The sequence below is a fragment of the Haematobia irritans genome, chromosome 1 (genome assembly GCF_050003625.1).
Source record: "Haematobia irritans isolate KBUSLIRL chromosome 1, ASM5000362v1, whole genome shotgun sequence".
NCBI lineage: Eukaryota > Metazoa > Arthropoda > Insecta > Diptera > Muscidae > Haematobia > Haematobia irritans.
Genome location: NC_134397.1, coordinates 84514488 through 84530015, shown reverse-complemented (window position 1 = coordinate 84530015; position 15528 = coordinate 84514488). Strand labels below are relative to the sequence as shown.

The 15528-nt window shown below is 32.1% G+C and overlaps 1 protein-coding gene across 25 annotated transcripts in view; it reads left to right on the top strand.

Moving 5' to 3' along the window:
* Nucleotides 1-15528, top strand: part of bt (projectin protein bent) — a 91219-nt gene that overhangs the window by 28757 nt on the left and 46934 nt on the right. For 17 of the 25 annotated variants that reach the window (XM_075291014.1, XM_075291008.1, XM_075291011.1 and 14 more), the window contains 5 exons: nucleotides 1215-1844; nucleotides 5118-5177; nucleotides 14275-14586; nucleotides 14866-14991; nucleotides 15114-15146. In XM_075291014.1, the coding sequence (XP_075147129.1) occupies nucleotides 1215-1844; nucleotides 5118-5177; nucleotides 14275-14586; nucleotides 14866-14991; nucleotides 15114-15146 (1161 nt within the window). The remainder of the gene's footprint in view (nucleotides 1-1214; nucleotides 1845-5117; nucleotides 5178-14274; nucleotides 14587-14865; nucleotides 14992-15113; nucleotides 15147-15528) is intronic. The other 8 variants (XM_075291023.1, XM_075291007.1, XM_075290999.1 and 5 more) reach the window with 6 other exon arrangements.

The following is a 15528-nucleotide window of genomic DNA, read 5'->3' as shown; positions in this document are numbered from 1 at the left end:
TTAAGAGTCAGTTTCAAACATTAATTTTGCTTTTGTGTTATTCGTAAAGATCAAAGCTGTTTAAACTTAAATTTCATATTTTCGCAGTTTTGCTCACAATTTGTTGTGCAAATATGACCTTTTATTATTTTTGAATTTATTTATAAATCGTTTAGAACATCATAAATGTTCTAATTTTGTGTAGAATTGGAAAACTACAAAAAAGTAAAACGAAAGAGAACGTAAGCGTGCTCTTAATTTAATTTTGTTGATGGGTATATCATAGACAATATACCATATAGATGAGCCATGGGTGTCAAACTATGTTTGACAGTTTCGAAGATTAAGAATAAACGAGAAAAATAAGAGCACGCTTACAGTCTCTTTCGTCTTCCTTTTTGTAGTTTGCAAATTTTACACAAAATTAGAACGTTTATGATGCACCAGAGGATTTATAAATAAATTAATATATTAAAAGTTCATATTTGAACAAAAAATTGTGACCAAAATCGCGAAAATACGAAATTTAATTTTGGGCCGCATGGCTCTTTACGAACAACACAAAAGCAAATGCACGAAAATTAATGTTTGGGACTGACTCTTTACGAAAAAATCAAAACGAAATGTCAGAAAATTAATTTTTGGAACTGACACATTTTTTTAAAGAGAATAGTGGATCATCTATGTATTATAATGTCTATGGGGTATACTTCAGAGAATAAAAGGAGAAAGTATACCCCACACGTACTCATATTGGGATATATTTTGGATTGAATCATAGATTATAAAATATACAGATGGTTTAATTGAATTACCGAATTCAATTTTTACGAACAACACAAAAACAAATTACTGAAATATTCGTAATTATTTGCTACAGAAATTAAATGGATTCATAAATTGAACCTTCCAAATGGTACTACTTGAAAAACTCAAAGTTTTTAATTTGTATTCAAGAAAGCACAAATCAGTAATTGATAAATCTTTAGACGATGAATAGTAGGATAAATACCATCGGTATCAGACATTAGGTATAGTTATGTCAAGGTGGTAGTTACTGTTAGGTGGTAGTTACTGTTAGATATTTAATGGATTTTTTGTCCAATATGAGAGTAGGAATAATTATATGCACAATATAAACGAGAACAAAGAACAATATTTATTAAAGTTTTTCTATTGCATTTCCAAAATGTCACTTCACAACTATTACACTGTATTTTAATAAAAATAACTAGCCTGCTGAGGAAACTAAGACATTAGAAAATAACGAAGAAAAAACCGAAGAAACAAAAGAGGAATCAAAAACGGAAAAATCAAAGGTCAAAACCAAGAAGGTTCAAGAAGAAACAACCAAGGAAGAGGAAGTGAAGGAGACACAAAAATCGAAACTAAAGGAAAAGAAGGTTCAAGAGAAACAAGATACGGATGAAAAGAAAGAAATTCCAGAAGAGAAGCCCAAAACTACTAAGGATAAACCAAAGGCAGAAGAAAAAGCCAAAGAGAAGAAAGTTGAAGAAAAACCGGCCAAGGATGCCAAAAAGGAAATTCCTGAGAGCAAGCCTAAAGAAACAGTGGAGCCAAGTAAGACTGAAGTCAAGGAGGCCAAAAAGGAATCTGTCGAAGCTAAGCCTAAAGAACCCAGTAAACCCGAAGTCAAGGAGGCCAGAAAGGAACCTGTCGAAACTAAGCCTAAAGAAACCAAAGAACCCAGTAAACCCGAAGCCAAAGAGCTTAAAAAGGATACTACAGATAGTAGTAAACCTGAAGTGCCTGCAGAAGCCGAAAAGGATAAGGTTAAACCAGTGGGAGTTAAGCGTGATTCTTTGAAACCTGCTCCCGAGGATAGCAAAGACATTCCAGAACAGGTAAAGAATATGTTTAAATATATAAAACATTTATTTGTCTATCATTATTTATTGGATAAATTTGGTGTTTCAGTTTTACTGAAAAAAAAGCTATACATACTACTAAATATAAAAGCTTTTATATTGTACTTCATATTTTAAAAGTGTGACAATACCGTTCTTACCGGGAGTTGTGTTGGGGAAAAGGACCAAACATTAGAACCGTTTTTAAAATAGTGACAGAACAGATTTACAATGCGCTAATATCTTTCGGTTCAAATCATACCTTAACCCTTAAATGCGCACTGTATCTTTAAGATACAACCAGAAAAAATCTTAGGTCTTAAAATTTTGGCCGAATTCAAGTTTTATGCATTTAAAACATCTTAACTCAGTTTTAAAAAAATATCTATAGTACTTCTGTGTAAACTAAAACCAAAATTGAAATTAAATTTTTGCCCGAAAATTCAAAAACTTACAAATTGGATAATAATTACTTCTTACCAGAAATAAAAGGAATGTTGGTAAAAAATTTGTGTAGTGTAAAAAATCGCTATTCTCTATGCTCTACTACAATCAAATTATTTTTTTATAAACAAAAACTTACTTTAGTGCGCACTGTATATTTTAAGATACAACCACTATTTTTGCAAAACAACGCAAAAAAAAAAAACAAAAATTGAAAAAATATGCTATGCAGATGTTCTTTCTTACCATTTTGCATATTATATATTTTTTGGAGGAATCAGTGTTCATGTGCATTTAAGGGTTAAATTTATGAAATAATTAGTAAAACCAAAAATCTTGTTAAGTAGAATATTAAAAAAATGACTTATAATCAGATCGTAAATGTATTTTATCCTTGATAATTTATCATAATTGATATTGACAGTTTTTTTGTGGATCTGACACTACCTCTCTTATTTTGTCAAGATTTTAAAATAATGTGTTAAGCTGGGTACTATGTTCGGTTTTATCACCAAAACACTAATTAAAAAAAGTAACCGTGAAAATAAGCAGGTTTTCAGCTTGAAAACTGAACATAGTATTTACATTTAGTTGTAAACCTAAGGGTGGACACTATATTCAGATTTTCCACCAAAACACTAAATTAGCAGCGTAAAAATATATATGGCGATGATTATAATTTTTATCGAATCTAGTTAAATTATGAATAGAAAAGTTTTAAAGCAAAAAAGTTTTTTTTGCGTGAGCCTTTGTCTAATGAAATTAATTGATTAAAAAAAAATAAGCGTGGAAATTAACTGGATTTAGGCGCGGAAACCGGACATTGCACCCACCTTAATGTACGATGTAGGACCGAAAGATATTAGACATTTTAATATAATTCATTTCTGTACATTTTACAAAACGCAAATTATTCTTACTAACTGTTCCAAAATCCCAAAAGCTATAGCAAACAATCACACATACACAATAAAATTTCAGGCAAAATGATTTCTATATAACAATGCAGCCATTCTTTGTCGGTATTTTTCATACTTCAACAAGGCGATAACAATTACAATTACTTTAAAATTTACTGCGATTCAATTCAGATGCACTAAGATCAGGTTGAACTATTTTGGCAATAAGAAAAATATATAAAAATACTATAGATGAGTAACATAGAACATCTATAGTATTTTTATTTTTATTTATTTTTATTTTATTATTCAAATATTGCCAATTACTCATCGATATAAAAATAAAATAGTAAATAATAGATTTCAACTTGCTTGCTTTAAATACAAACTGTTAAAAAATAATCCTCAATTTTTGCACATTTAGGCATAGCGATTACAGGCATTAAACTTAATTTAAGTTCTCCTTCATATATTGCACTGATTTTGAAAAGTCATATCGAGATTCAGGTCATCTTTGAAGCAAAAAAATATTTTTGAATAATTTGATTTTAAGATCGAAAATTGTTATATGGAAATCAATATTTATTCTCGCTTAATTTAAATAATATTCGCCTACTCTCACATATAATCTGCTTATACAAAACTGCTTAATCTATTCATAGAAAACGCTGCACTGATAAAACAGTGAACCCAATAGAAAAGAAAATTTGAGTTAATTTTAGAAAAATTTCATTAAGTTTAGAATTTTGTGTATAATTTTTTCCTGTGTTTCAGTTAATTTAACTAACGCAGTTAATTTAACAACGCAAAAAATTATTAAAGTCATGGAAAATTTTTTAAAACTTAAAAATTCCATGAACTAAAATAGAATTAAATCGGCTTTAGTCAAATAGAGGGTTCACTTGTTTTTGAGTGTGTTGAACAATATTTTGTCTTTTATGTTGAAATAATTTTAGAACAACATACCAGTCTTGCAATATTTTATTTCATATATTAACCATATTTTTTAACTACAATTTGAGCAGCAACTTTTGTATGGAAAAACTTGGTCCCTACTTTATTTTCGATGTGGCGCGACGATAATTTTTAGGCTCCGTTTGTAAACGAAGACATGTCTATTCAACTGTGCAGAATATTTGAGCCATTTTGTTTTGGGAATGAATTCAAGACAGTGAACAGTAAACAATCCATTCTGTAAAGTCTAAAAGATATGAGCATATACTTCCATGTTCTGGTTTATGATTAAGCAAAACGTTAAATTGTCGTTACTCCTTATAATTAATTATTATATGTAAAGCACTGTTTTTAATCGAAAATATTCACGCAGAAAAAAGATGAAGGATAAATAAGGAGTTTTTGAAAATTTAAATTTTTCGATTTGTCGATTCATAAACCAAAACATGGGGAATTGTTGAATAATGACAAACTATAAACAGGAAAATATTATTAAACAGTTTTCAATAAAATTTTCAATTGAGTTTAAAGAATATCAAGCGAAACAAAAATCAATCACAGAAATGAAGGGAATACCATAAATTAACGTTGGCGATTTATTGATGCTGTTTCAAATAAAAAGTAATTGTATCAATTAATTTCGTGATTGAAGCCACAAATATTTGTATATGTGAAATTCTTTAAGGCATTACAACAATGCTCTAAATGTTATATGTATGTGTCTATTGTACTGATTAATGAATGCAATGCAATTTCTCTTCTGTCTGCCAATCTCTGTGAATTATGTTGATAACTATGTGTTGCTTCGTGTTATTTTATATTTATCGCTTTACTCTGCCCTATAGAATTCTTAGCCTGAATTCTGAATGAGTCCAGCGCTATTTAAGGATTTATTCGACACTTATATAAATATTTAGTATATAGAAAACATCATTTGGCAATATAACTAAACGACTTTTTCTTACTTTAATAGAAAGAATTATTCGAAAAAATTGGTTTCAAAAAGATGGAACAAAGGGCAATCCCACGAAAGGTAAGAATTTGTGTTCGATACCAAGTGCATTTGAGTTACCTCTTCAAATGTATGGAGCACATACTTAATACATTCTAAACAAACATTTTTGCGCTTGTCACAAAACATGTTGACACCTTAATTCCATAGTACGTACAGTCGTCAACTTAAATTTTGAGCCCAAGACCGTCTGGGTTCATCATAAATATTTTTATATAGTGGCAAATGTTTTTACGTCTTATATAACCTACTTTGCGCGCTATGTATTTAAGGTATCAATATGTATGGAAGTAAAGTGAATATAAGAACTTTATATTATGTCCATGATCGAAGCTAATCTGAAAAAAATAAACTACAATAAAAATATAGAAAGTAAATGATTCACTTCTACTGAAAATCAACAATGCAATCCCTAGAAAATTGCATATTAGGAAATATACTTATTTTTTTCTCTTACATATCTGGAGTGAATGATCTAGTTTGTTTGAAATTATAAATATGGCGTATTATGTGTTCGTAATTCAAATTAAGCGAACCTTACACGGTCGGACAAACCCTACGATATTGATGCGCGGGTTTGTTGCGTTTTAGCTCAAGTTTGCCCTTAAGGCCGGTATGCACCTCTAGCGAAAAATTCCATTCCCATAAGAAATGCATTGCTATTTATGCTAACGAAAATTTCGTAAGCTGGTACGCACCTCTAATGAAAATAACAGGGTTGTCAAAAGCATATTTTGGCAGCAAACATTTAATTTATTACAATCATTGTGTGCGTAAAAGTTTTAAAAGGTCTGTAAATAATAAACAATTTATTTGAGGAATATTTGGAACATATATTTTTTTTGTTTTTTTTGTAGACTTAAATAAATTTTGCTACCGAAAATTTCGCTAGAGGTGCATACCGGCCTTTACACTACACGAACATATATGATAATAACATGCGAAAAAGAAGAAGAAGCATAAACATAAACTATTAAGACGGACGAAAAAAAATATTGCCGAAGCGGTTTTGATAATGTTGGGCGAAGATCCGCTAACACCTAAAGCTTTGACATGAAAAAGCAAAGATCGTTTGAATTTATGGCAACATGTCCTTATACTAGCAATGTCGCCGCAACGTGTTGTGTTGGACAGTTTATCCGACCATGTAAGGTTCTCTTTAGGTATATATAGTGCAATCCAATAATCGATTTTCCGATTATTGACCTGAAATCAAAAATGGATTTTTTACTATTTTTACTAATTAAAATTCGAATATTCGATTTATTTATAATCGAATGTCATAGAAATAATAATTTTATGAAATCTATTTGCCTTTTTACAAGTGTTATCAACAACAGTTGGGAAGAAATGTAAAAAATTAGTGTTGCAATAAAATTATTATTTTTTTTTTAATTTGTCTAATATTAAATTTGATCATTTACGGTGATTTAATGATTCAGTATTTTGCTCTTCGAAAAATAAAAAAAACTGTATAATATCAAGGAGTTTGAAAGCACAAAGGATGCAGTTCCACAAATTTTAGGTTATTTTATCAAATCAGAACTTTCATTATTCTAAGGAAATTCTATGTGATTATTTTTAGGTTAATTTTTAAATTCTAATTTCGATTTTTCTAGATTTTTATGCTAAAAATCTACTTCCGTACGAGTGGTGGGGCTTCGGTTCTAGTGGCCAATCGGAGGTGTAAATTTGCAGCTGATCTAGTAATCCCGATCATTTTTTTTTTCACAAACTGCTCAATTTGTATTGGCTACTCACAGTAGAAAACCAAATTCGGTAATTGGCCACTTTCGTGCAAGCGATGCAACTTCTTTTCTCTTACCTGTCTAACTTGTTTTTATGCATCGGTGAGCTCTTGCACTTTTTGGAACTTAAATTGCTGTAGTCCAAGCTTTTTTTGCAATATGTGTTGCATCCGTTCTTGCGAAATTTTCAGCTCATGAGCAAGTTTTCTACCAATACCAGTGGATTTGTATCCGGCATTCATTTTTCAGATTATTTCTTTTGCTGATACCGTTTTTCGTACACTTATTGGACGCGATGGAACACTGGCAGCATCATGGTAACGAGCTAAATATGCTACGAAAAACAAAAAATGTATTCAATTAAATGCTACACTGAAAAAAAACATGTCCGGTTTCAAAGATTTTGTCTTTACTTTAACAATTTTGGTATTGATTCCGAGCCAAAGAAGCGGAGAATACAAGTAAGGGTAAATTTGGGTTTTGTGTACTTGCTTTCATGAAGCAAATTTAAATTTTTAGTTTTCAGCTTTTTGTTTAATATCCCTATGGGAAATTGGTGTAAATTGCCACTGACGCACCTATCACAGAACTGGTACCTGTGCTCCAGTTACTTGCAATTTTTAAATAGTCGTACTTTATTTATTTCCGTACTCGCTTGATACTAAAATCTTAGATCCATTAAGATTTCAATATCAAGCATTTTCACATTTAGTGAAATAAAATTATCAGAATAACCTATTGTTCGACATATTTTAAAAGTTTTTTTTTCATTTCGGGTTCGAAATTTGAAACAGATTTCTAAGCGTTTGTCCGAGACTGGTTCTTGGGGACCTGTCTATGGGGTGCTCCTGCTAAATTGTCCCAAGACGTGTCCTTTGGGATGAGTCCAAGACGCGTTCTAAAATGTAAATTTACCCCGTCAATGACAAACCCATGTTAAAGTGACCGGTCCCTTCCGAACGTTTTGACCAGAACTGGGACTAGTCAATGTACACCAGGGACTAGTCCTGTTCCGGTTCTGTGGTTGATCCATTTCCCGTGGGGATGCTACCAAAGCGTCTTCTATGCTAAGCAAAATTTGCATTCGTATTTTAAGGACATGAAATCTTTGGCCTCACGAAAATATTTTTTTTTCAGTGTAGAACGGTAGCCAATTGTGGTTTTCCAATTAAATATAAAGCAATCACACTATGATCTTGGAATTCCAACACAAACAACCTTATTTCTGAATGCAATAAATCAAAGTGCTTTTCTAAGCTTGTAAATACAACGAAAGTTCGAAAAGTCGACTTTGTGATCTTAATTACTATCCTTAGTAGAGGTGTGCGTTGTTAGACAAGGGGTTTAGGTTAGGTTAGGTTAGGTGGCAGCCCGATGTATCAGGCTCACTTAGACTATTCAGTCCATTGTGATACCACATTGGTGAACTTCTCTCTTATCACTGAGTGCTCCCCGATTCCATGTTAAGCTCAATGACAAGGGACCTCCTTTTTATAGCCGAGTCCGAACGGCATTCCACATTGCAGTGAAACCACTTAGAGAAGCTTTGAAACCCTCAGAAATGTCACCAACATTACTGAGGTGGGATAATCCACCGCTGAAAAAATTTTTGGTGTTCGGTCGAAGCAGGAATCGAACCCACGACCTATGCAAGGCGGGCATGCTAAACGATACGTGAGTAGCCACTCACACTCACGCACATTCACGAAATGAAAAACCGTACTCATGCACGCTCTCGCTCGAACTACTTTTAAAGACTCGCGCACGATTCACGCTTCTAAATGATCCGTTCATGACACATATGGTCAAACAGAGAGCAGAGGTTCAAGGTTCGAATCCCGTATCGGAAACTTAGTTCTTTTAACAAAAAATAAAATATTACACAATTCTTATGTTTTTTAAATCCTTCTCAGATGAATTCTAATTTACACTTTTTTTCTAATTTTGCACTTTTGTACTTAAGTATATAATACGAACTAGTCCATTTATACATCTAAAATTATTTCCAAACCTGCACTGAAAAAAATATTGTCGTGAGGTCAAAGATTTCATGTCTTTAAAATACGAATGCAAATTTTGCTTAGCATAGAAGATGCATTTCTCTAATATAAAGTTTTTTCCTTGTCCAAAAGTCGATAAACTTTTCAATGAAGTCGTATTGTCCTTATAATTAAGTGATTTCACTTAAAAATGGGTATCATAATATGAAAGAACAAATGTTTGGGCTAAGGCAAACTTGACGTTAATAATTCAGAAAAATTCTTTAAATTTAATGAAATTGTCTTTAAATTTGTTGTCTTTTTGCATCTTGATTACAAAGCAAAAAATCGTTCATATATAGGACATGTTTTTCAACACTTTATTTTAAAGACGTTTTTTACTTGAAACATAGCATAATTTCTACTGGAAGTCGAGTCTTAATTTGGAAAATAAAGTTGTCGCTAACTCGTTTTTAAAGGAGTTTAACAGCATAAGAAGAAACAAAGCTGAAAAAGCGAAATTCCTAGAAGCAAGTACACAAAACCCAAATTTAAAAGATAATTGTGTCTTGAAAGTATCCTTACTTGTATTCTCCGCTTCTTTGGCTCGAAATCAATACCAAAATTTCTAAAGTAAAGACAAAATCTTTGGAACCGGGCATGCTTTTTTTCAGTGTGGGTTTTCTGCTCAATACAACGTCTAACGATTATTTCATTGCCAAGTACCATTCATGAAATAGTGAACGTCAATGGACGAAACCGTGAACATTCCGTTTTGACTTTTCGTGAATGCTTTCGTTTTATTTCGTTACCGTTGGAACGTTATTCTACCCTCCACCATAGGATGGGGGCATATTAACTTTGTCATTCCGAAATATTGGTCTAAGACTCCATAAAGTATATATATTCTGAGTCGTGGTGAAATTATGAGTCGATCCTGCGATGTCCGTCCTGTCTGTTGAAATCACGCTATCTTCCCAACTAAACAAGCTATCAACATCAAACTTGACACATGTAGTGGCTATCGATGTAGGTAGACTGTTACTGCAAATGGGCCATACCGCTCCAATTTTACTCATACCCCCAGATTTGGCTTTCGGAGCCTCTTAGAAAGTACGTGGTGTTCGTATATGGTCACATAACACAACAAAATATGTCTTAGCCAATATTTGAAGCGTTTTTATCTTAAATCTAAAGTTTCAATATATCAGTTAATTTAAGGAAAATTTCAATAAATCAAAAATGTGTTTCTTTACTTTAAGGAAAATTAGCTTTAGTTCAAAGACATGCGACTTTAACGGAGGGACGCAAATTTACAAAATTTGTGTCCTAAATTTAATGAAAAAAAATTTTTTTTGAAGCAAAGATTACAAACTTTATTTTAATTAAAATTTAATTATTTTAAAGAAATTTGTTCTTAATATTTTGTAAATTTAAAATCCATATATGTCCATAATTATATATAGCCCCCATATAAACCGATCCCCAGATTTGACTCCCGGAGACTCTGGGAGGAGCAAATTGCATCCGATTCGATTACAATTTTGTAAGTTGAGTTAGTATATGGCCTCTAACAACCATGAATAAATTGGTTAATATTGGTCCATAATTATATATAGCCCCCATATAAATAGCGCAATAATTGGTTCATATCGGTTCGTAGTTATTTATAGACTCCCCTATATATACCGATTAAGAACCGAATTATATATAGGTATGAAACCTGCCTTGTTTGTCTAACATGTACCCCATATGCACTAACTTATAATATAGAAGAAGACAATGTTAGGAATATTAAAGATACTTTGCCATCGGCAAGTGTTACCACAACCCAAGTAATTCGATTGTGGATTACAAACTTTAATAGAAGTTTCTACACAATCCATGGTGGAGGGTACATAAGATGCGGCCCGGCCGAAATTACGCCATCATATTCTTTGATTTTACTATTAGTGTAATATAAAAATACGAACTTTCCACTTAAAACATACTAATTCTATTATTGTAAAATTATTATTAGAATATTTTATCAAAACCTTCCAATTTGGAAATTACTTAGTGTTGATTAAAATTTTACTATTAGTTGTTTGTATTTTTTATATTAGCAAAAAATACTACCTCGATTTATGCATAATAAATTTATCTAAGTCATAATTCAAATAAAAACGTCTTTAAAATAAAGCCTTCCAGATGTCTCCTGTTTTTTAATGTTCATTATTAAGTTTCAATATCGAAGAATTAACAAAACAACAATAAAAATTTAACAAATTTGTCTTTTATGAAGAGATAACCGATTCAAATCCAAATCGACTCTAGGGAAAATATGTCTGCAATAATAAGTTATTGCAAATTGCGTTACATTATAAATCTACCTAACCCAGCCATATGAAAAGATTTAACACGTTCCAATTGTGTACTTTAGCATTTCATCCGAAAAGAACACAATAAAGTACCACAAATGAAAAGAAATTCCGGTAGTTTTTTTGCCTTTTTTTATTTTGAATGGTCTTTCGTTGCTTAAACCGAACAGCAATTCAGAAACGTTTAATAATCTGATGAAAAGAAAACTCTGTTGATGACATAATTGTTCATAAATAAATCTGAAACAATTTTTCATTATTATTTAAATGGTTTTTCGGTATTCAAAACTAAGATAGTCCTTCCAGGACACTTAGCCTGAAACATATAGAGGTATTATTTGTATACATATCAAATCGAAATTTTACGCAATCTCGTAAATTCTCCTATTTTTATACCCTCCACCATAGGATGGGGGGTGTATTAACTTTGTCATTCCGTTTGTAACACATCGACATATTGCTCTAAGACCCCATAAAGTATATATATTCTGCGTCGTGGTGAAATTCTGAGTCGATCTTAGCATGTCCGTCCGTCCGTCCGTCTGTTGAAATCACGCTAACTTCCGAACGAAACAAGCTATCGACTTGAAACTTGGCACAAGTAGTTGTTATTGATGTAGGTCGGTTGGTATTGCAAATGGGCCATATCGGTCCACTTTTACGTATAGCCCCAATATAAACGGACCCACAAATTTGGCTTGCGAGGCCTCTAAGAGAAGCAAATTTCATCCGATCCGGCTGTAATTTGGTACATGGTGTTAGTATAGGGTCTCTAACAACCATGCAAAAATTGGTCCACATTGGTCCATAATTATATATAGCCCCCATATAAACCGATCACCAGATTTGACCTCCGGAGCCTCTTGAAAGACCAAAATTCATCTGATTCAGTTGAAATTTGGTACGTGGTATTAATATATGGCCTCAAACTCCCATGCAAAAATTGGTCGATATCGGTCCATAATTATATATATGCCCCATAAAAACCGATCACCAGATTTGACCTCCGGAGCCCCTTGGAAGAGCAAAATTCTTCCCATTCGGTTGAAATTTGGTACGTGATGTTAGTATATGGTATCCAACAACCATGCAGGAATTGGTTCCTATCAGTCCATAATTATATATAGCTCCCATATAAACCGATCCCCAGATTTGACCTCCGGTGCCTTTTGAAGAAGCAAAATTCATCCGATCTGGTTGAAATTTGGTACGTGGTGGTAGTATATGATATTTAACAACCATGCCAAAAGTGGTCCCTATCAGTCCATAATCATATATAGCCCCCATATAGACCGATCACGAGATTTGGTTTTAGAGCCTCTTGGAGGAGCAAATTTCATACGAATGAGTTGAAATTTGGTACATTGTGCTAGTATATGGCCGTTAACAACCATGCCTAACTAGGTCTATATGGGTCTATAGTTATATATAGCCCTGATATAAATCGATCGGCAGTCACACAAAAATTGGTCCATATCAAGTTCATACCGTGCAAAAAGTCCATATCGATTCGTAATTATTTGTAGACTTAACTATACATAACTTTTTGTCTAATATATACCACGTATGGACTAACTCACAATTTAGAAAACGATGTTAAGAAGTTTTAAGATACCACAACCCAAGTATTTCGATTGTGGATGACAGTCTTTCGTAGAAGTTTCTACACAATCCATGATGGAGGGTACATAAGATTCGGCCTGGCCGAACTTACGGCCGTATATACTTGTTCATTCTGCAATTCAAATACAAATCTGTAGAGAAATATTTAAATGGATACCACGAATTACATTTACATGTTACTTGATTTGAAGAGAAATTTTAATCGATAAAAAGTAAAACAGCTGGAATGGCATTTAATTTTAGAGGATTTTTTATTAGTTTGTACCAATGCAGTTAAATAAATAACACTGAAAATGTACATTTGATGAGAGGTGACTTTATGTATTTTAATCTGCTGAATTCGAAAAAAATGTTTAAAAAAATTTTATGGAACAGTTTTTGTGATATCCCGTTATTTTTAGTTTTTCGCTCTATTTTCACTAAAAAATTATATCTCGAGTTAGATATGTCCGATTATGTAGTCACTCGGCTACACAAAAATGCTTTTTTTGTGGGGGGCTCATATTTGCATGATTTGTTCACTCAATTGCTTATAACTTTGTAATTTTGCGGTCGTTTTTCTTCTAGTTGGTCTTATTACTTACGTTAGAATATCATCTATACGACCATGAAGAAACATTTTTTTTCAATGGTTTGTACTTTTCCGGCGGAAAAGTGTCACATGATTTTTTTTTAAATTTGACTTTTTGCTTTTATATTTTTTGAACCACTTAACTTATCACAGGTCCAATTATACACGATTATTCGTCATCTCAATACCTTTCATTTTAAGTATCAACAACGATATAATCGGACATTTCTACCTCGAGATATAATTATTTTTTTAGCGTAAAACTAAAAATAACGGGATATCATAAAAAAATTTTTTTGTTGAATTCAGCAGATCAAAATACACAAGAAATATCACATCTCATCAAATGTACATGAAAAAAAAATATTTTATTAACTAGTTTAATTTGATCATCTTGTTTATTACAACCTTCATTATTGTGAATGTTTACTAAGTTGGTTAAATATCATCTGCGCGTCATTACGGTGAATGTTACGATGAATAATTTTATACATCTGGTTTTGAATTTGATATTACATTTGATATATAAGCAACAAATGGTTTGTAATATGATATATTGACAAACTCTCTTCTGTCAACTCCAAACGTTTATTTTGTTTGAATACAGATTATGCTTCGTAAAGGAACATTCGCTTACTCTTGATTAAATGTATTCTCTTTGTTATTTACTTCTTCTTATAGCGATTTCTTTGATTTCTACTTGCTCTAGATCTATTGCTTATATTTCGCCAAGGATGCAAAATCTTATTTTGAAGTTCAGTGCGAAAACTCGCTGGCATATAGTTGTCATATCTTTCGTACAAGTATTAACCTTATAATTTGAATTAACTGTTTTAGGTGATTGACGAGCCAAAACCAATTGAAGAATTCCCTAAACTGAGGAAGACTTCAGTTGCTCAACCAAAAGAAGAACCAAAACCGGAACCAGCGAAACCTAAGACTAAGACAAAGACTAAACCTAAATCCAAATACGATGAACTCCCCGAAATCCCAGACTATGAACGTCCACAGTTAGAGAAATACGAAAAACCTGAATTTGAGGCTTCAGACTTCACCAGGGAACTCAATATTCCCAACAAAATGGAAAAACCTGTTTTAGAGACCGCACAGAAAACAAAAGAAATAATAGAGACTAAAAACGTACCAAAGGTATGAAGCCGACAAGGCCAATAAACATCGTATAAAACTCCGTATCCTATACAGTAATCGTTTCAAACAACTACCTAATGGGTTGTTTGTAATTAAATAAATCAAGCTTCGGTGTTCTTCTTCAGTGTAGAACTAAGTATACATGTCTTTACGATAAATACGATCCGAAATATTTTAGACTAAAATCCATACTTACTGTCCATATTCAAATCGAATTTTCTCCAAGGATCTCTATACTTTTGTCAGAGTCATTTAAACACAACTGTTGATTTTTTACAGATCCAAACACCAGAGGAGAAAACTGTGGATCAACCTAAAGGGTTCACCGTTGGTAAGGGTAAATTGATTGAAGACACAACGAAGGTTGATTCCGCAACATTAAAACCAGTTATTGTTGTTCCCGAGGTACAGTATTTTTCAAGTTTTCCTTCAACATGGGGAAACTGTACTGACAAACTCTATAATCATACTTTACTTACAACTAAATTTTATTCATTTCATGTTATGGTTTTCATGAATATATGTAGAAATTGACACCAGTAGATGAAAAGAAAGCTGAGGTATGTTTTTAGTAGTTTTTAGAGAGTTGCATACAAAAGCTACATTGCCGTCGTTACTTTGCGCCATTGCCTGCTTTATTTCGATTTTGCTTGAAGATTTACATTGTAAGAAAATGCTTGCTAAACTAGTTTTATCGTGGTGAAAGCAATATATAATATATATTTAACGTTTAATGTTTTTGGCGTTTTTTTATTGTACAAAAAAAATCTACTTCAAGCTTTCGGTCTGATATTTTATTGGTTTTTATTTCGAAGACTGATATTTTCATTAGTACAAATCTATTTAAATCTCATGCGATATTTTCATTAGTACAAATCTATTTAAATCTCAGAGAAAATTTTGTCTTAAATAGTTGTGTAGAAAAGAATAATTTGCCCAAAT